Source organism: Oryctolagus cuniculus, chromosome 9 (assembly GCF_051225735.1).
Source record: "Oryctolagus cuniculus isolate XC-2025 breed Fujian yellow rabbit chromosome 9, ASM5122573v1, whole genome shotgun sequence".
NCBI classification, from domain to species: domain Eukaryota; kingdom Metazoa; phylum Chordata; class Mammalia; order Lagomorpha; family Leporidae; genus Oryctolagus; species Oryctolagus cuniculus.
In genome coordinates, this window is record NC_142875.1 from 20,338,233 (window position 1) to 20,360,268 (window position 22,036).

Here is a 22,036-nt window from a genome sequence, read left to right on the forward strand (position 1 = left end):
AAAAACAGCATGATCAGCTTCACCAAGAATCAATGAAATGCAGACAATTAAGATAGGCTTAAAGTTGAAGTTGACTAAACTTTAAACATACTTGTCCATTTCTCTTCCCCATAAGGTTCTGAAATTCAATTGTCAGCATTTACTATGGAAAACTTCTAACTGTCAATTCTTTGCCCCTGTGAGTTGTAACTCTTCTCAGCATCTTGCCGGTTTACTGACCCCATACTTGTCTTTTCAAGGACCTAGAATCATCACTATGAAAGATAATCATCAAGAGAATGAGGAACCCTATCCCCTAATCTCTGTGATAAGGCAGGAGTTCAATGTCCATAAGCATCAGTCTGCAAACACAGATGACCGAATCACATTGACATCTTAACATCAATGCCACTAGAATAGTTTGGGTAGAATGAAGTATGTCATCCAAAGGCCCTTATACTTGAGCTTGGTCTTTAATATGAGGAAGTGGTAAGTGGGAAGTGCCTAGGTCATTAAGGTACTAGCTTTAGAAGAGTTTAAGGTAGTTCTTGTGGGACCCTGAACTAGTTTTTATGGGAGCAAGTTGTTATAATACTGAGTCTGACTTCTGAAACTCTTGGCTGGTGATACGATCTCTCCCTCTAACATTCATTCCCATCATTGTGATCCATCTGCCAGGAAAGCCCTTATCAGAATTGAGCTAATGCCAGTGCCATTGCATTGCACCCTGAGAACTCTGAGCCAAGTGAGTCTTTTTCCTTCAGAGGTTCTCAACCTCATGTATTTTGTTAGAGTAATAAAAATGAACTAACACAGCTTTCTAGTACATTTCTTGTTTTTGTTTTTGTTTCTGTTTTTAGTTTTCATTTATTCTCATTTTATTTGAAAGGCAGAAAAATAGAGACCTTCTAACCACTCTTTCACTCCCCAAATGCCTGCAAAATCCACTTCTGATCAAGCACCCTGCTAATGTGCTTCAGAAAGCAGTGGAAGATGGCCAAAGTCCTTGAACCTCTGCCACGCACATAGGAGACCTGGAAGAAACTCCTGGCTTCCGGCTTCGGCCTGGTTCAATGCTGGTAGTTGCAACAATCTGCAGAGTGAACCAGTGGATGGAAAAGCTCTCTATATCTCTCCTCTCTCTATTTTGCCTTTTAAGTAATACATAAATAAATATTTAAAAAAAAAGATCATCCCCACCTTCTTGTTCAGGAAAATTGAGTTTAATTACACTCCTATTAACAGTCTTGAATCATGTATTTTTTTACTATTTAATTCTATTGGCTACTATTTTTCTCTGAACCAAGTGAAGATATTTGTTACCATTCAAACATCAAATTGTACAAAATTTTAAACAGTTGGAAGATGTGAAATTTTAACTTGAATGTTCAATCACTTTGAGGACAATTTTTGCAATCTTAAATAATATGCGATCACATATATGGAGAGATTTGTTTGTATCATTGCTTCTGCTTATTAAATTTGGATACAATAGGCAATGCAATATGTTTTATTCATGCATTAATTATAGTAATAAATAAAGTCTATTTCATTAGCAGAAAGACAATTGGAGACAGATGAAGTATTATATCATTGCTACTTAATGTTAAACTATTTATGGTTATGGATGTGAGGGCGACAGTGCCAAAGAATAAGAGGAACATCCTCCATTACTGTCACATTCTGTTTGCGTCAAAAGTTAAAATGATCTGGGAGATTCAGGTTAGATAACAGTGATAGTTATAGTACAGCTTTTGGACATTCTTAAATCTCCACACAAAACAGAATAACTTGATAGCAAAACCAAAAGCACATGGAAACTACTTAAAACAAAACTCAGCACAGAATTATCAGAAGTTATGCCCCACACTAACAGCAAGTAGATGCAAGGGCAGTGATAGAAAGCTTTATAAAAGGGCTTGATTTTTTGAAATCTATTACAAGGAAATCTGCCAAGTCTTCCTGACCACTCAGGGGTACCGAAGAGAAACTAATGGAAGTAGAATAAAAATAAAGTTAGTGGGACAAAGACAATCAAAAGTTAGGAAAGAGAAGATAGGGATAAGCACAGGAGAGAGAAATGGAGCCAGAACATCACAAAAAACTCATGGCCACATTTTTTTCTAATATTCTATGAAACAACAAAACTCAGTATATTTAGGAGACCCATCTGGATAAATCTTTCCTAAAGAATTAGGAAAATTAAATTAACACCGAAATAAGCAACAAGAAAGTTTTGTGAACAAACACTACAGAAGTTATAGGGAAAGTAGCATATTCTGTTTGATTCCTCCAAAGAAAACGCACCAAAATAAAAAATGTAAGTTATCATACAAAGTGAGCCATAAAACAGTAAGGAAGAGATATAAGACACCAAATGAAGCAGAATTGGAAGAATTAAAAAAATAGCTCGAAGAGTAAAAATTGGTTTAAAAATCAGTACAGGGGTGGGTGATTGGTACAACAGTTAACCTGCCTCTTAGGACACCCACATCCTATACTGAAGTGAATGCCTGAGTGTGAGTCCCAGCTCTCATACTGATTCCAGCTCCCAGCATGCACTCTGAGAGGTTGCAGTTGCTAACATGAGTAGTTGGAGACCCAGATTGGCTCCCTGGCTTCTAGCTTAAGCCTGGCTTAGTTTGTGGCTGCTACAGGCATTTGGGGAGTGAACCAGTGGATACCAGTGGGCTCTCTCTCTCTCTGGCTCTCTCTGGCTCTCTCTCTCTCTGTCTGTCTCTCTCTTCCTTCCTCCCTCCCTATCTCCATTCTTCCCTGTCTTTAAAGTAAATAAATAAAACTTAATAATAAATACAAACTAGAAGAACTATGAAAGTAAAGAAAAAATGTTAATACTACTTTAAGGCAACCAGAAGATAATGAAAATGATTAGGAGATGAATGTTAACAAGCAAAAAGAATTTGAGAGGCATTTAAAATCAACGTGTGAAAATATTTAAGGTAAGCACAGAAAATTCAACAAATACATATTAGAAGTTGCTTAAAAATAAATGGAAGAGAACCAATTATTTTAAACTTTAAATCAACAAATGCCTCCTAGAAAAGAGATTTGCAGTTATATATGGAAAAAGTACACTGTGCATTTAAGAATAACTCAGAGCTACCATCAGAAAGACACTTTCTAGTGAAATTATTGGACTTCAAAGAAAAAGAAAACGCATCTTTCAGCACGGGGTGGGGGTGGAAAGCATGACTTATAAGGGGAAAAATTATATTATCATCACATTTTGCCAGCAATGCTTTCTGAAGAAATGCTACGGAAGAAAATGTGAGACAAATTTTTTTATTTGGCAAAATTTCATTTCAAATAAGAGGGACAGAAACTTTCATCATTATGAATGAATTTGTGAAGTATTCTACCTATGATCCATTCGTCAGAAATGTTCCAGATGGATACTGACCTAATAGTTAGTAGTGAGTATTAAATATACAATTACTAGAAAAATAAGAATTAAGCATGTATGACAAGTGGCCTAATGATATCTACAAATCTCAGTCTATGTCTATATCTATTTCTAGTATAGCCATAAAAATGAGGAGAGAATTTAGATAAAATATATAAAATTGTTTCATTTTAGTGATCATAATAGGAAGGGGGGATTTTATTTTATTATTCTGACAATGAGTTATATCTAATACATAACAAAGCAAATAAGCAGTTATGAAATGTTTATTTCCTTTATCACTTGCAGCTTTAAGAATCATCTCTAGCGCATAGATCATTATCTAGGAATAACAATTCTACAAGCAAATCAAGGATCATATAAAAAGAGCTGATTTCAGGTCTATAACAAGTAATGTTCAAGTGAACCTGGTAATCCTGTTACATGAGATAGGAAAGAAGCAAAGAAGCTAGTTAAGACTTTCATGTCAAAAAGACTCAAGAGACAAATGGGAGAGGTACCCGTTGGCAAAACCTGACAATCTCAATTTCACTAATGATAAGAATTTCAAATGCATTTAAAACTGGGCTTATGATTCTATTTAAACACATATAAAAGAGTTGGTCATGTTTTGAGAAAAAAAAGGACCATTCATTATCTTGAAAACTGATTCAGTAGGAAGACAAATTCCAGAACCCCTCCTGCCTTTCCCAGTGATCATAACTGAAAGTGGTGAGTGGATCACAGAAGTTGACTTTTGGCATTGAGAGCATCCAAAGAAGGCAAATAACTTGATAGAAAGGATAAAAGGACTACAGACAAGAAAGAAAGTTTCCATTGGAGGAGCAAAATTGACAAAAATGCAGTTAGATGGGAGGAATGCGTTCCAGTGTGCTATTGCACTACAGAGTGATTACAATTTACAATAATTTATTACATATTTTATGAAGAACTAGAAGACAGAAATTGAAGGGTCCTCTTCAAAAGAAAATGATGTTAAAGAATATTGGAGTGCTAATAACTCTGATTTGATCATTATACATTGTACACATAAATTGAATACACTGTATACCATAAATGGGCACTATCATGAAATATTAATTAAAAATAAAAACAAAAAAAATTGGTCATATTCTTATGAAAAAAGTGCAATTCAATTAATTTTCTAGGAAACAGGAGTTAATGCAGAATAATACATTGTTTCACCTACATCTCTGGATGATTATAAAAATACTGAAATTGAACAAACTTGTTGCAATGAGGAAGGGCAACAGTAACTCTTATTTAGCTCTGTGGAGAATAGAAATTGTATGAATGCGTTGAGAACTAGTTTGACGTTACCTAGTAAAGCTGAACATACGTCTGGTCTGTGTGAAGACACTGCAAATGTTCTTGAATATGTGCAGCAAGAGATAGGCTCAAGATAGTTCACAACAGCATCGCTCACAACACCCCCAAACTGATATCAATACCACTATTCATTGATGTCATGATAAATAAGGAGACTGTATATTCAAAAATGATGATACTACATTTCAGGGAAAAAATAATGACTACTGATGTAACTTTCAGCATACTGAACCCCAGAAACAAACTATTTAGCTAAAGCAGTACATCACATAATGATACAGATGATAGATTATAGGATTTGATTTACATAAAGTTCAAAAACTGGCAAAGCCAAGCAATTAAATGTATAGGGATGTGTGATTTGGTGGTTGAACTACGATTTTCATAAAAATCATGATTGTGATAAGTTCTCTGTAATGTGAGATGTGTTCACAGAAGAGCAAACAGGGATATTTCTATCTCAAATCATCTGAATTCTACCTTTACCTCTACAATCTCTGTTTCTATCTCTGATTATAACATCACCTGTTTCCTCAAATATTTGTTTCTTGCCAATAATAGAAGATTTTAAAGAAAACTTTGTAAACCTATTTTACCAAATTATTTTCTTTTCTGAGAACAAGTACAGTTGATGTGGGCAGCCTTGTAATGCTATGTATGAAGTCATTTAGTCTTCACAACAAGACTACCTGGAGAGTATTGTTATTACACAAGTCTTTAAAAAAATCAAGGTACAGTACAACTACTTGTGCAAAGTAGGTGGTAAGTTATTTGTACATATAATTGTATTTTACACATTTATCCTACTAAACAGTTCACTATAATGCTACTAAAAATAACTACACATCCAAACAAAATAAAAAAAGTTAAAAGGGGAGAGTGATCCAACATGGGAAGTGAGATACTCAGCAGACTCATAGAATGGCAGATGCCCTAAATAGCACTCTGGCCTCAGAATCAGCCCTAAAGGCACTCGGAGCTGGCTGAAAAGCTCATGAGAGTATTTCAGGCATGGAAAGCCAAGACACTCTGGCAAAAGATCTCTGTGAGTGAGATCTCAGTGGAAAGAACAGGTCTTCAAAGAAGGAGGTACCTTTCTCTGAAGGGAGGAGAGAACCTCCACTTTGACTATGACCTTGTCTAAACAAGATAAGAGTCGGAGAACTCAAGGGGCTTCCATAGCCTTGGAAACTCATGACTGGAGTATAGGGAGATTACTGATGCCATAGACAGGAGTGTCAATTGGTAGTCAACAACAGGAGTCACTGTGCACTTACTCCTCATGTAGGATCTCTGTCCTTAATGTGCTGTGCATTGAGATTTAATGCTATAACGAGTACTCAAATAATATATTGCACTTTGTGTTTCTATGGGGGTGCAAACTGTTGAAATCTTTACTTAATGCATACTAAACTGATCCTCTGTAAAAAAAAAAAAAAAAAAAAAAAGAAAAGAAAAGAAACTATCAACTCCCAACTTGACTCTCACTGGGATTAAACATGACAATAGGTCTGATCTGATTTCATCATCATTAAAAAAAATCATCTATTATTTTTCACTTTATGTTTCTGTGTGGGAGCAAACTGTTGAAATCCTTACTTAATGTATACTAAGCTGATCTTCTGTATATTAAGATAATCGAAAATGAATCTTGATGTGAATGGAAGGGGAGAGGGAGTGGGAAAGGGGAGGGTTGTGGGTGGGAGGGACGGTATGGGGGGGAAGCCATAGTAATCCATTATTCGTACTTTGGAAACGTATATTCATTAAATAAAAGTTTAAAAAAAAAAAAAGTTAATAGTGACTTTCTGTCCACTAAATTAAGTACGAACTCCTCAATCTTGTATTCAAAACCCATTACAACATTTTAAACTACAATTTTAGCCTTCTAATATTTTTGCAGAGAATTTTTAATAATTTGACTCTGCAAATACATCCTACACTTTGAGTATGATGTTAGCTCCTCCCAAAACATCATGTCTTCCCTATTGTGAAACCTAATCCTAAATCCACTCTTACAAATGTCACTTTCTCATAAATATAACAGTCAAATGTTTGTTTTCCCAGATTGCCCTTTCTCTATCTCCTTCACAAGGTATTTTATGATTTCCCCATTTGGATAGTCTCTCTCTCCTTTCTCTGGGTACATATAAAACTGATTTATCTCTGTTGGCATTTTATGTGATATAGGGGATTGTGCAAGATATTTCTTCAGTGTTCATCACAAACTGGAAGAATTGATAAAGGTGAAATATTTCTTTTATGATATCAGAAATAATATTAAAGTGTTTCAAAGTCGAAATCTTCTTAAAGCAAGTATAACCTGAGTGCTTCAGAAGCTGAGAAAAGATGGAAGTTGTTCTCTGTTGGTATTAGGAATGAAACCCAAGGCTTAAAAACAATCAATCTGAGGCCGATACCAAAACTCAAACAGAATAAGCCAACATTATCTGTCCAGTTATAGTCTCAAATGTCTTCGTTTATGTTATACTTTCTTGCAATGCTGACAGATGCATAGGTAGATAATAGATAAACAGAGGTTTATAAAAGTTCATGTTACTTTACCAGAGACTTATTTTAGAGATGTGAATAAAGAAGGACTATAATAAATAAGAGTATAAATGCTTTCTCCTCATAGTGTGCTTCTAAGAACAAGCAAGAAATTCCCACCTCTGACCTCCCATATCACACTGTATTTTTTTTTTAACAACTGCAACATGTCATTTGTGTATACAAAAGTTTGAAAAGCTTCTTGGGACAAGATCATATATTCTATTATTTCTTCTAATTATTTATACTCATTGAACAATTTTCTAGTCATTCAGTTCTATGAAAATTACTCTTTCTATATAGTTATTAGAAGTCACTAAAGAGCTGAGGTTATAATGAAATTGTTTCTACCTGATGCACTTTATCAGTCAATCCTATCTAAGGGAGAATGTTGTAATCTCAGCAATCATGCTTATTTGCAACAGAACAATATGGAATGTGGGTTTCCTTTTGGTTTTATTGACAACTAATCGACCTTAGTCAAGTCATGACAAAATTCACTAGACTGTATGTTCTTGAATTTTAATATATTACTTGCCCAACTGACCATCTAGTCATAATTAATATTATACTATTTAAAAAAATCCTAACTTTTAATTTTATGTCTTCTGGTCTGCTACAGATTTAGTTATGATATACTGAAGAACAGTTGATTGATTTGGGATGCAGGCTAGGAGACTTTTTTTTTTTTTTTAACTTTTATTTATTCCAAAGTACAGCTTATGGATCACAATGGCTCCCCCACACACAACTTCCCTCCCACCCGCAACCCTCCCCTTTCCCTCTCCCTCCCCCCTTCCATTCACATCAAGATTCATTTTCAATTCTCTTTATATACAGAAGATCAGTTTAGCATTATTAAGTAAAGATTTCAACAGTTTGCACCCTCATAGAAACACAAAGTGAAAAATACTGTAGGAGACCTTTTTAAGCTTTAATTAGTAAGTTTTCCCTTTTCACCTCAGTGATTTAATGTCAGTCTAAGGCAATGCAATCAAAATCATCACTTAGGCATTCAAGAGTAAATTCTCTTATTTCAATTCTATTATTTATACCACAAATTAAATATATAATTTTACAAGAGAATGAAAAATTATTTCATATGATTCATTAGGTGTCCATATTCCATTACACCCATTCTAGTTAACAAAGGATCAAAAAACCAGAATGAGTCTCAATTATTTAGAGACTAAAGTGGGAATGTATAATCAGAATAATATTCATGTGGTCACATGTTAATTAAAATACATCTATCTTAGATATAATTCATTTCTCTTTAGTGTAATTTTCATCAATACTGTAAAAACTTCATTAGCTCATAATTTCAAAGTATTTTTGATTTTGAACCTTGAACATAAATATGAAGTATTAAATTTATATGGTTTTACCATGAAGGGTTTTATCTGATCCTTCAATTATATACTTATAAAATGTAGATCAATGTATATAGTCATCTTCAAGATTCCTTTAAGTATTATTACAATTTTAAAATAAGTAATCTTACAAAGATGATTTTGTTTAGTATAAATGGATAAAAACATATAATAAGCTATTTAATTGTCAGTAATTTTTTATACTTGGAATTATTTATTCATAGGCTATTTTCAAAACTGTAAAGTAAGCTAAAAACATTTACCTTAGTCAGATTTGGTGAAATTTTAATTTTAGGAAGAATTTATATACTCAGAATGCATATTTGAGTATTTGGAACTGATGTTCAAAATTTTCATGCAATACATTATTTGTTTGTAAATTAGACAATCAAATAAATGAAATAATTTCTACAATATGAATGAATATATTATTTATTTTTTTTTATTTTTATTTTTTTGACAGGCAGAGTGGACAGTGAGAGAGAGAGACAGAGAGAAAGGTCTTCCTTTGCCGTTGGTTCACCCTCCAATGGCCGCCGCGGCCGGCGCGCTGCAGCCGGCGCACCGCGCTGATCCGATGGCAGGAGCCAGGAGCCAGGTGCTTTTCCTGGTCTCCCATGGGGTGCAGGGCCCAAGCACCTGGGCCATCCTCCACTGCACTCCCTGGCCACAGCAGAGGGCTGGCCTGGAAGAGGGGCAACCGGGACAGAATCCGGCGCCCCGACCGGGACTAGAACCCGGTGTGCCGGCGCCGATAGGCGGAGGATTAGCCTAGTGAGCCGCGGCGCCGGCCATCTACAATATGAATGAATATATTATTTTGGTAGCTCTGGAAAGAAAAATATAAAAGTATCATTTGAACTTCCCTAACTTCCATGGCTAACTGAGATTCTGAAGTGAAGATAATTCATGGTGAAAATGCATGAGGAAGCCAAGAATTTTCATTCATTCTAGAATTCTGAAAGTACTAAATAAATCAACATACTTTATTCTTCAGTGGCTAACAAAGAATGATTTTCATTTTACCATGCACACAGAATTCTCTATTCTCTTCCAAGGTCATGCCTAGTATCACCAAGTGCATGCATGTGTAAAGGGTGATAGATGGCCCACAAGCGAGAAATGCAAAGCCGAATGTAAACACAAGGTTTTGCTATTTTAGGTTACAGAATATCCATCAAAAATTCTTTATCTAGCAACTTAATATATTATTACATAATATTCTATTACAAATTAATCTTATCTAAGTCAAACATTTTCTGTTTCAATAAGCCTAGCGCTTGAGAAATGCATTATAAAATGGACAGTATGGGAACTTGATTATCATTGATGTTCTGACTCAGTGGAAAGCATGTAGACCAAGGGGCAGTTGTGAACAGAGATGATAAAAGTTTTGAAAACGGAGATATGGATTCCTCAAATATTTGAAATTTGGAATGATGCAGAGAAACCCATAAAGGAAGAGAAGAGCAGCCCATGAAATAATACATAGGCACAAGAGGTCGTTCTAAGAAAGACTTCGGAGGACTGAGTAAGAAGCTATGACAGAGGGCCCTGGGTGCAGAATGCTCAGGCATCAGTCTGTAGGAACCGGCAGCATGACTATTTGGTTAGAGACCGGTAGAGCACCTCTAAGGGAGACCATTACTCGATCACTCCCTGAACAGCCTGTGGTGCTATTGAAGGATTGTTTTTTTCAATGAGAGTACAGCTATTATAAAAACTGCTGAATGTGCAACATAATTTACACACATGATAAGTTTAACAATAAAGGTTAATTATCTCAATAAATCCAAAGACTTAAAATCCCCCTATTGTTTTTGAATGTCTGGACTGAATCAATCTGTGATAGAATTCAGTTTGCCTGAAATTATTACTCTGAACCACCCAATCAAAACAAATGTGATCATAGGTAATATAAAGTAGAGTATTTGTACTTAAGTAGAGTTATTGTAACTTAAATTATAATACCACAAATGAATTACAGCAAGTGCTAATACAGACTTTCAAAATCACACATGCAATAGTTTGGCTACAGCCTGCCTTTAATAGTGACTGGTTTGTGTTTCAGCATATGAAGTTATTAAGAGTTAGAAACATTAGAAGAATAATCAAATAGTTAAAGAGTTATTAATTTTAGGAATATCATATTTTAATGCAAGGCTTAAAGAAGATAACATATTTTTCCACTAATATTTAAAATATGCATCAGTTAGTTACTGTGAAAGGATGGCAGGTGTCAGGAGGAGGGTGAGGCAAAATGCAAATTCAAAGCCATGCCAATTCTGCAATTGTACAGGTTTCCAGTGGAATATCTATAGCTGCATAAGTGAGCCAAATTAAGTACAATACAATTGTAGAAAAAAACCTCAACTTTTGAATTTTAAAATTTAAATAGGAAAATGTTTGCAGTTTCCTAAAAGTGAACACTACATAATATGAATGGGTTCTTTCTATAAAAAACATTTAACAGTTGTAATTTAATAACAGTCTACAGGTAACATGGCAAATAGAGATAGTTTAAAAACTAAATCAAAATTATAACTTGATTGCATCTGTGATGAAAAAAAATTACACCTGAAAGATACATAAATATTTTAGTGGTAAAATTTTTACCCACCCTGAGATATGAGGACCTCTCTCGCTACCTAAAGCTAGCATGAATAGAAACAGAACCAGCAAATATTTAGCAAAATAATTATTAACTTTGTGCATTTGCATAAACAGAGCAGCATAAACAGAGAAGAATCATTAAATTTATAGGGCAGAATACTATATATAATTATAATTATTTATTATAATTACATAAAATACATATATATAATACTATATAATTATAAGTATTCTTTATAATTATACAGAAGTATAAATATATCTAAAACTTTATTTTTAAGCAGATGTTTTAGTATAATAAATGAACTTTTGTTATATCCAGTATATTTTATAAAGAATGAAAGAAAAGTGTAAGGAAAAAATATGATGCATTCCAAGTTCTTAAAGCAAACAGCTCCCTAGCAAACTTTTTAAAGCACAAATTTTTTCAGTCATTAAGACCATCAAAAACTGTCATAACTTGCTTTACTAATATACCAGATTACTTCCAAGCAGACAAAATTTAATAGCATTTTACAAAAATAGAAATGTGACCAACAACTTGCTACTTCCCTTGTCCCTCTTTATTTCATCATGCTATCCACAGTGGTTCCCAAACCACTTATTAAAAATTGAAAGGCAACAGCTATATACTCTTAGAAATACAACAGGCAACTCACTTACAGAAGATGTGGATTTTTTTTTTAAATGTTTGCCTGGAGTTTCTGGAACCATCTGTATCTTAATCTCCCCAATTCTGATGGGTGGTTACTAGTACCATACCTGTCCATTTCCACAATAATTGAAACCAAGATTTTGAAGTATAAAATAATTTTTGACACCTCAACATCTATAGTTTGTAAGAAAACTATTAGTAGTTGAATATCCTTCACAGTCTATTTTTTTGTGAAACAAGCCAAAAAGAGTTACCTGTTAATACACAGCTATAAGCTTGAGCTTATAAGTAACTAGGGGGTAAAGAACCCCTATAAAATAGCAATTTCACACACACACACACAACACAAATATATACATGGAAATTTCAAACTACAATTTTTTCTACAAGAGTTTTCATGTCTTCTAATTCTAATATTTAACTGACAATAAAATTATAATACATATAAATACTCTATATAGGATGAAAATGAAAGATTAATGAATATTACCATAATAGAAATTACATTCCTGTTTATACTGGAGGGTATTTAACTCTCAATAAAAACCATTTTCTAATAAAAAACATTTTTTCAACTTTATTTTGTTACTTTTACCCAAACAACCAAACAAAATAATCAGTCTGATAATTTATATTAATAGTAATAACAAGAACACATACCCTTATCACCTCAAATAAGAGTGGAAGATATTTAGTTTACCCTAGGAATTTTGTGATGCTATGTTTAATTCTTTCTCAAATATATTAACTCCCATATATTTACCTTCTGTGTTAAATAAAGTGTATTACGGTGTCTAACAATAAAACATTTTATATGAAATGTATTTGCAATTTTCTATCTCTTTTGGCTTCCATTTCTTTAATCAATACATTTGGCTTGCAAAACTGTATCTTAAAAGGAAAGAAGAACTGATTCTTGAGGCATTTACAATGTTCTACACTATGATACAGTGTAATTCACTGCAAGAGAACTGAAAAGTGAATGAATTTTTCTCCCACCAAATTGCGTGTCTACCAGGTCTAAAACAGACCTGTGTGATTTAGATGTCAACTACAAGACCACAGTCCTCATGGGGCTGCACGTGTCCAGGTTACTTTAGCTTCACCCTCACCTTAATGCAATCAGAACTCAAAGAATAGTTGAAAGCCAGCTGCACTGGGCATATTAGCTTTCACGTTTCTTTCTCAGCTGATCGCTTTAGTTCTGCCTATATGAGCAAGTATAGGCACATAATAAAAAAGGCAGGAACCTATGTTCTTCATGTTATATGTGAAGACCAGGAAAGGAATTTCAAGTGGTGCTTTGCTGTTGTTATTTGGAAGCTGTGGCTGTTGTAGTAATTAGCAGGCCAGCAGACTAGAAATGGCTGCAAATCCACACATTCAAAGTAAAGTGAACATCTGGCAAATTTTTGGAAGAGCAAATCCATGTTACATACAAACTGTGTATCACCATAATTAACTATATAGTTACTAATTTCTTTGCAACTGGACTGTGATGAAAATAAAAACTCATATAACGGCATAATAATATAAACTACACACTTTTTGGCAGGCTGGCATATTCATACTTCCTGTTTTCACATTATTTATCAATGTATGTTTAAGATTCATTATGCTCTAAAAATTGCCCCACTTTAAAACCTTTATAATTCTCAAGCAACACCCCAAGAATGCATTACTAAATAACCACATATTGGTTTAGTTCCATTAATTTCATCTTCCACACTGCTGAATTGCCATTATTTCTTATATTCATAATAATTATTTTTAAGATATTTCAAAATAAATTCTTAAAGGTAGTGTTAAATCATTCACTTACAGTCGGTGATTTTTAGCGTCCTCTTGACTTCTCCGCTTCCCGATCCCCCACAACCATCTTCATCGTCACAGTCCCCACTGACTTGCTCAGCTACGCCGCCACCACTGCCAGGCTGAAGAAGTTCCCACTTGCTGGGCTTGGGTGCCCTACCCTGTAGCAACTGAATGTGGATATTAAAACATGTATTAGTAGCAAATTCAAATAACTGAAGAACTTTATTCAGAAATTTAAGCATAAATTAGAATTTTTCTCTTAGGCACACTCATTGTTGTGGTTTAGACACTTTACCAAATCCTGTCTCCAAACAGTAAAACCGACTGAAGTAATGAATAATGGGCAAAGTTTTGCATCCATAAAGAGCTACATTCTGTGTATTACCTCTGTGAAAATGTTTTGGATAATTATTTTGGAAGCTAACAAATGTTAGGCCATCTTGGGGCCAGCACTGTGGCGTAGCAGGTAAAGCCGCCGCATCCAGTGCCAGCATTCTATATGGGCTCTGGTTCAAGTTCCAACTGCTCCACATCTGATCCAGCTCTCTGCTTTGGCCTTGGAAAGCAGTAGAAGATGACTCAAGTCCTTGGGCCCCTGCACCCTCATGGGAAGACCTGGAGGAAGCTCCTGAATCCTAGCTTCAGATCGGCATAGCTCTGGCCTTTGCAGCCAATTGGGGAGTGAACCAGAGGATGGAAAACTCTCTCTCTCTCTCTCTCTCTCTTTCTCTCTCTCTCTCTTCCTCTGCTTCTTTCTCTGTGTAACTCTGACTTTCAAATAAATAAATAAAAGAAAGTAGGCCATCTTGATTGTGGATAGCTTGTCAGAGAATTCTTTGTTTTTGAATAACCAGCATTATTATTTTTTACAGATTTACTTATTTATTTGAAAGAGTTACAGAGATAGGTAGAGTCAGACAGATAAAGAGGTCACACAAGGAGGGGCCCAAGGACGTGGGCCATCTCCTACTGCTTTCATAGGTCACAGAAGTGAGCTGGATTGGGAGTGGAGCAATCAGGACTTGAACTGGCACCCATTTGGGATGCTGGCACTGCAGGCCAGGACCTTAACCTACTGTGCCACATCCCTGATCCCGAATAACCAACCTTAAAGCATGGTAAATCAAACTCTGACACAACACAATTGCCTTTGCAATATACTGACTGATAATATGGTACCATTTTGTAAACCAACACTCCAAAATTTATCAAAAAGAAGACTACTTTTCCAGGAAAGAATTTCATTAAAATAATCGACGATCTTGGACATTCACATCAACAGCTTTATTTTCACTTTCTCAGCTTAAGCACTTGCTCCAATGCATATATGGGACAGAACTAACTTTTAGAGAATAGACTTAGGTCCATCATCCATTTCTACAAACCATTTAGGAAGATTAAACAACCACTCATTTCTTCATTCTCAGATACTGAATTTACTTTTAGGAGACAAATAGATGCAAGAGCTAATTTTCCCTATATCATAGAAATGCTGGTAATATTTTTGAATAATATTGGAAATGTCTGGACTCTTTTCAGAAAGATACAGTTATGAATAATAGAGTATTTCACTTAAACCTGAGACAGTAAAATAATTCACTATATGACATTTACCCCCTCTGTTGGATTTGGAGAACACACGACTGAGCATGAGCACTAGAGGGTACTGCTCTGTTAGAAATGAGACCTCTCTCTGTCATCCACTTAATGGGCATTTAATTCTCATGGTGTTTTCTGAAAGGTTTAGGGTTGTTAATTCTGTAACTTGGCAAACAATAGTTTCAGTGAGTAGAAAGTAATTAAACACACAACCCACAGATAGCATTTCATTATGAACACATAAGGCAAATACATTTATCATTTAAAGTATCCAACGATTAAGCCATTTTACTCTGAAATTCATTAACTTTCAAAATTCAAAAAAAATTAGGTGCCCAATTCTGAATATTATATTTCTGTAAGAGTTATTGTTTCCTAACAAAAATAAATGCTAAATAACTTGATAATAATTTTAAATACTTATTTTTACTTATCAGCACTTCACAAAATATATGATAACAGGTATTAAATTTAAAGGAAAACTTCTTTCATGGTCAAATGAACTTAGGAAATGTTATGTTTGTCAAAACTTCTTTATTGTGTTTGATATGCTGGTGTGCATGCTACATCCTTAAAAGGGAAGGAGGTTATACCAGTGGAGAAATGAATACAAAACAACCACACAGAAATTCCCATCTGAAAAAGGAAAGATACATTACTTTATACAATTTATCAATTTTTATTGTAAAATACATTATCTGCCATTTATTTAGTATAACCATTAAGGTCTGGATTTTGAGATCACACATACTTAGATGTGAATCCTCATTCTGATCTGTACTTAATCATGAGAAAATGGGCTATCGCTTAAGGCACTGAGAACTTGATTCTGTCATAACTAAAATAGGGATAACGATATAAAGGTCCCATTGCTCATATTGTGAGAAAAATATATGAGCTCTTTTGCATATATTTTATGTTCCACTGTATTTTATTATCTACTTATTATACATTAATATTGCTTAAACACCTAGAATATTAATTGAAAGAATCATTTGATAAAGCATGTAATTACACAACCAATATTAAAACATTTCCAAGTATTACATGACCAGTACAACAAAAGTCAAACTCTCTGGGACTGTGTGGCTCCCTTTTCACACTAGCATTCTTTTCCAACAATTTCCCATGTCAACTTACTTCCTCTTGACTTTGCTAAAAATTCTCCCATTATTTTACTGGGAACTCAGCCAGAACACAGACGAAACATCATGAACAATACCAACAATGCATAAATCATGATCCAACCCAATGCATTTCAACTTAAAAATACAAACAAAGGGATAGCCTGAGTAAAACAAAACTCTCCATTTTAAGTAACTGATTTGGTTGAAAGTGATTAAATACATTAACAGAGAATTATCCATTTATTTATAGTGACTGGCAAACATAGTTGAAGACATTTACAACTAAACATTTTATGCTTTTATACACTTTTCTTCACCATCACATCAATGACACTCTGGAAAATAATGCATATGAACTCAAAATTTTAAGAAATAGAATTATACAAAATTATATTTGAATTCTGTGCAAGTCACATCGTAAAACTGGCATCATGATTTCCCACTCTAATATCTAGGACCATGAATATGATGTCATTTTCACACTCAGAATCTATATGTCTGAAGGAATTTTATAAATGTAACTAATGTCAACAATCAGCTGATCTTACCTTTAAAAAAGAGGATAGTCTGTGTGGAAAGTAATATAATGAGGTGAGTTCTTCAAAAGCAGAAAGGTGGTTTTTGTTCTGTTTTGTTTGTTTTGTTTTGTTTTGTTTTGTTTTTTTTTCTGGCTATCATTGGAAGTCAGAGATCCAAGGCATGGGGAATGGGGTAGGTTGGATGCAGAGGATTGTGCTGCTGGCCTCGAAGGTGTAAGCTTGGATGCTGTGAGTGTGCCTATTTAAGTTACCACGGAGGGAACTGTACTACCAGTGGCCGCTAGAGCTGACAGGGCTCCACTCGGTGACACCACCTGGACCACACTTACTTCTTGGCCATTTTGTTGGATCTTCTTTATTCTCTGGCTTATTTCTCAGAAAAAGAGGTCAACATTCCCATCAGATACCACCTTACTAAGAAGATGAGAGCATGATCCTGGATTTTACCTTTTCCTCAGTCTTTGGTTTCTATGCTTCTTCATAATCCCTCACACTCTTTTCCAACTTTCAGAACAACAGACACAATTGCTATTTCCTATGAATGACTGATCCAAATACATCCATGATTCCATTTGATCTGTGAGTTCCAATAATCCCTTCATACTCTCATAGAATCAAAAATCTCCCTCTCCCCACATGGAGGAGCTACCTTATAATTTTTATGTTCTCATTTTGCTGTTATCACAAGTCCACAAATGTTCACTTTCATTCTCATAATTGTAATAAAATCTTAATTTGCAAATACCTCTAGTAAACTTTTAACCAACAAAAACAATGGGATTTTCACAATAAGATCTTTATTCAAATTCATTCTTCTTTTGGACTAAACTGATCTGATTTCTTTTTAGGTTGTTCATGTTTCTCCATGCCCTCAGAATAACATAAAATTGTATAAATTCTCTGTTCCTTTTAGCCACTTTCTGGGGATGTATCCTAATAAATTGTGCTTATCTACAAATCATGTTCCAGTACTTATCAGCAGCTCTTGCTCTACTCTTTAGTTCATATAAGCAGCTAATGTAAGATGAAATCTATAACTTTATATGTTAAAATAGAACCATTCATCTCCAGTCATGTATCATTACAACTATCTTCCTGACTCCCACAGTGCAGGGGTCAGTACTCTCTCCTACCAACTCCCACCATATTAATTTTTCTCAAATAAGGATTTTCACCTTGACATTTCTTGACCTTAATGGTCTTTCTGGCTCATTATGGCCAAAAACAATGGGTTCCCCACATGTGTTAAGAGGAAAAATATCATTCCACATACATGGGTCACAGAAAGAAGGAAATATGTTTGGGGAAATGCATATTATGGCCTCTTGTTGGTATCCTGAATTAAAGAATCATGGGAAATCCTACAGGAAATGAGCCCGTCTAGTTAGGATTCATCTCGCATTACCCACCTGCCCTCATTCAACACACATGGACCTGATTTTGAAAATGACATCTAAAGATCAAAGGTAGCCCGGCAGTCAAGGTCCCACACAACATGCTGTTTTGGGATTTTGAAAACTATGCCTAACACAACTCCTCAACATCTGATTCTGCTACTGAGAAACCAATATGTTCTTCGCACAGAAATTGTGAGACCTCATATGTCTCTACTTCAGTCTATGCTGCTTTTATAGCCGCCTCTCTTTCAGCTTTTGATTTCCTCTACATGAAATACACCCTTTTCTCTTCTTCAGCTCATCATTTATATGTTTCAAGTCCAAACTCAAATATCTCTTTTTCAATCCTATACATATTTCTGTACTCTTCTTAGCTCTGTACCATTGGATACTTTACTTTCTTGAACACATTTCATGTATTTATAATTATTTTCTGAAAGATGACAGCAGGATTTAATCTATTTTATTGTATTCCCCATCATGACTACTGCTTACCATATGGTAGATGCTAAATAATTGTATTTGTATTTATTTATTTGAAATTTGGAAATAATTTAAAAGCTTATCCTAAACATCTTCTACCTCTAAGGTAGTAAACTGTCTTCATTTTTTACTGGACTTTTCAGTACCAATGTCCCAGAGTAACTTGGGATTCATTCATACTGACTGGGACACTGATGGACTCACATATTCATTCAATGAATATGTTCATTCATTAATTGAGCACATACTGTGTAACATCCACATCAAAGGAGAAGATATTATCTTTGTCCTTAAAAATTCTCAGTATATATTTTATTATTTCAATGATGGTGTTTAATGATGAATATTCTATTAGATATAATTTAAATAAAAGCAATAATCTGATAATCGGGAAATAGGAGAAACAATCCAAGGGTTTAATTATTTTTCTTTTAGTCTTGAATAAGAGATGGTTTAAAATGATTTTATTCCTGAGTACCTAGGGAAGTTAAAGAAGTTTTTGAGGCAAAAATTTGAATCATGGCAGAAAATAGTCTCAAATATGCCTGTGTTTAGTATTCTAATTAATATAAACTAAAAGGAATGAGCATTTCAATTATATTTTAATGAATATGTACAATAATACTTCTTTATAAATTTAGATATTTTTTTTTCTGTAGGAAACTGGAAATTTAGCTTTACTGCTTGGGTCATTGGGGAACGAACTTGTCTGCTCCTTCACAGGAGATCAGCTCTTCATACTCCTCTCTTCTTCCCATCCCTTGCAGACAACAGGCAAACACCTCCCTTACATACTGAGTGTTCTTCCCTCAGGAACAAGTGCCATTCCACGGCCCACCTTCAAACCACATTTGAGAAAAAGACATTACCTTTCTCAAAGAAGAATCATCTTTAACATATCTTTAATAAAATAAAAGGATTTCCCCCATCTGTATATTGAAAAGAACATACATGAATATAATGAATCTTCAAAATAATGAGAATATTTTCTAATAGAGGCACCTGAAAAGCCATCACATTATAATAAACACATACATGCCACATGCTGTAACAAGTCTTTCTTCATTTTCACTATATACAAGCAGCTATTTCATATATTTATAAAATATGGAATATCTTCTAAGATTTTTGGAAACTTAAAATCCCCCAAAAAACATTAAATTACTTCTCTGGGCCTACATTTGCTGCATCCATAAAGGAGGATTAAACTATTTGGAAGATTTGTGAGTATTATTCAGGTTCCATTACATAAAGTGCTAGCACACTGTAAGTTCTCAATAATGGTTGTTTAACTTTATCACTACTATTATTACAAACAATAGGAAGTGATCCTGCTACACCAATCCTGTATTTGAAGGAGGAAACCTTGATGAGTAAAAATGACTATCTACAGCCTCATCCTGCCTTGGGTCTTTCATCTGAGTCTGCTCAGATGTAAAAATGATGGTGTTTTAAAATTTAAACCTATTCCCTGTCATGCAGAATAGAAAGTCAATCAATACATACATATTTATAGTACAATTAGAACAGAGGAAAGGACATGATTTTGAGTTCCAGCCACACATTAATTGTGTGCCTTTAGGCAAATCACTTAAGCCCATTAAAACTCATTTTATTCTACTGAATAATAATGCACGGGAAAGCACTTTATATACTATAAAGCACCAGGCTCATTGACAATGTTGTGTGCATGACACTGCATCTATAAATTGGGAAACTAACAAAGTGAGGACAAAATAGGGGGGGAAAGTAACCTTTCAGAGTGTTCTTCCTTTCTCAATACCATGCAGTTTGTGCAAGCAGCTGATTAGCTGAAAATAGTCAGTTTTGATGACTGATGCTTCCTGCTTATGTTTAATTGGTTTAGGAAGCTCATTAGGGATGCTATCTTGGTGGATGAATTTGGTGAGTAGAATATCTGATGACTCTAAGGCAAATGTACTTCTTTCAGCTGGTGAATTAATCTCTCAATAGACTCAATTTGCTTTTTACTAACTGTCTGGCACTATCACATGGTTGCAATAGCCTTTCAAACACTTGCAATAAAATCTGGCTGTAGATTGCTCACATACACAACATGTTTTCTGTGAAAGAGAAACATTCATTACATTCAAAAAGCTCCAAACATGATGGCGGCTGAATGTGTTTTAAAACATTATACATAATGATACATCTCTACAATATTTCCCTCTTCCTTTAACAATCATTTACACAAACACGAGAAGTAAATATGTGTTTAGAAAGTATCAATCATCACACACGTTCCTCTAGTCATCTTCTCAAATGTAAGCATAGCAAAATCTGTACTTTCATGATTACAGACTATTGATGAGAACATGCAGGTGAAAATTAAAATGTTGATAGACATTTGAAGATATAGATGATTGTACTTTTCATTTTATCATTAACATTTTTAATATAAACTGAAAAAACTCTATGATCTATTATGCAAAAAAATTCCTATATATAATTTGTGTTACATTGGCATTTGTACTTTCATACAGTTTAAATGAAACCCATAAAAATGTATATGAAATAGTAAAGCAACGGAAGCACATAACATTTTATAATTGGAAATCTGATGCAAAATTCCTCATGATCTACTTTTATCTCTGTAACATATTTCAAATGAGATACAAAAATCTCTTTATATAGCATGATCTCATTATTTTTTTGCAACTCAACCTTCTTTTCTCCAATCCTCCAGCCTGCTCCCTTCTACACAGCATCCTGCTCTACTTGGCTTTCATCTCCCTAAAATTATTACAATCATCTTTAAAAATTTTTCTTATACCCAACTTTCTCTACTCTTTCTCCTTCAAATTTAGAAAATATTTTATCCATAAACACAAGTATTACCATCTCCACATTTATTTCTTTCCAAAGCACTAAAATCTTTATGGACTATTCTACCTAAAAAGCCAAGTTAATTTTACAATATGTCATGTTATGTTAAATTGACCAGACACAGGAGTCAAGTCTGTACGATTTCTTGTCAGTGTTTGCTTTAGGTTGCAGCTTTTTGATCTCTCGGCTTCTGTAGCGCCAGTAATCTGAAAGGTCACAGCTCTGTTGGCATTTGGTTTATGCAATGCAGTCTGGCAATTTATAAAAGTGCTGTGATTGTGTAAATAGAATACCAAAGAAGATAAA

General features: G+C 34.3%; 1 protein-coding gene across 1 annotated transcript in view; it reads right to left on the minus strand.

Moving 5' to 3' along the window:
• GPC5 (glypican 5) overlaps positions 1-22,036 on the minus strand; it is a 1,597,736-nt gene that overhangs the window by 742,257 nt on the left and 833,443 nt on the right. The window contains exon 7 of the mRNA XM_017343550.4: positions 13,746-13,905. Coding sequence (XP_017199039.2) covers positions 13,746-13,905 — 160 coding nt within the window. The remainder of the gene's footprint in view (positions 1-13,745; positions 13,906-22,036) is intronic.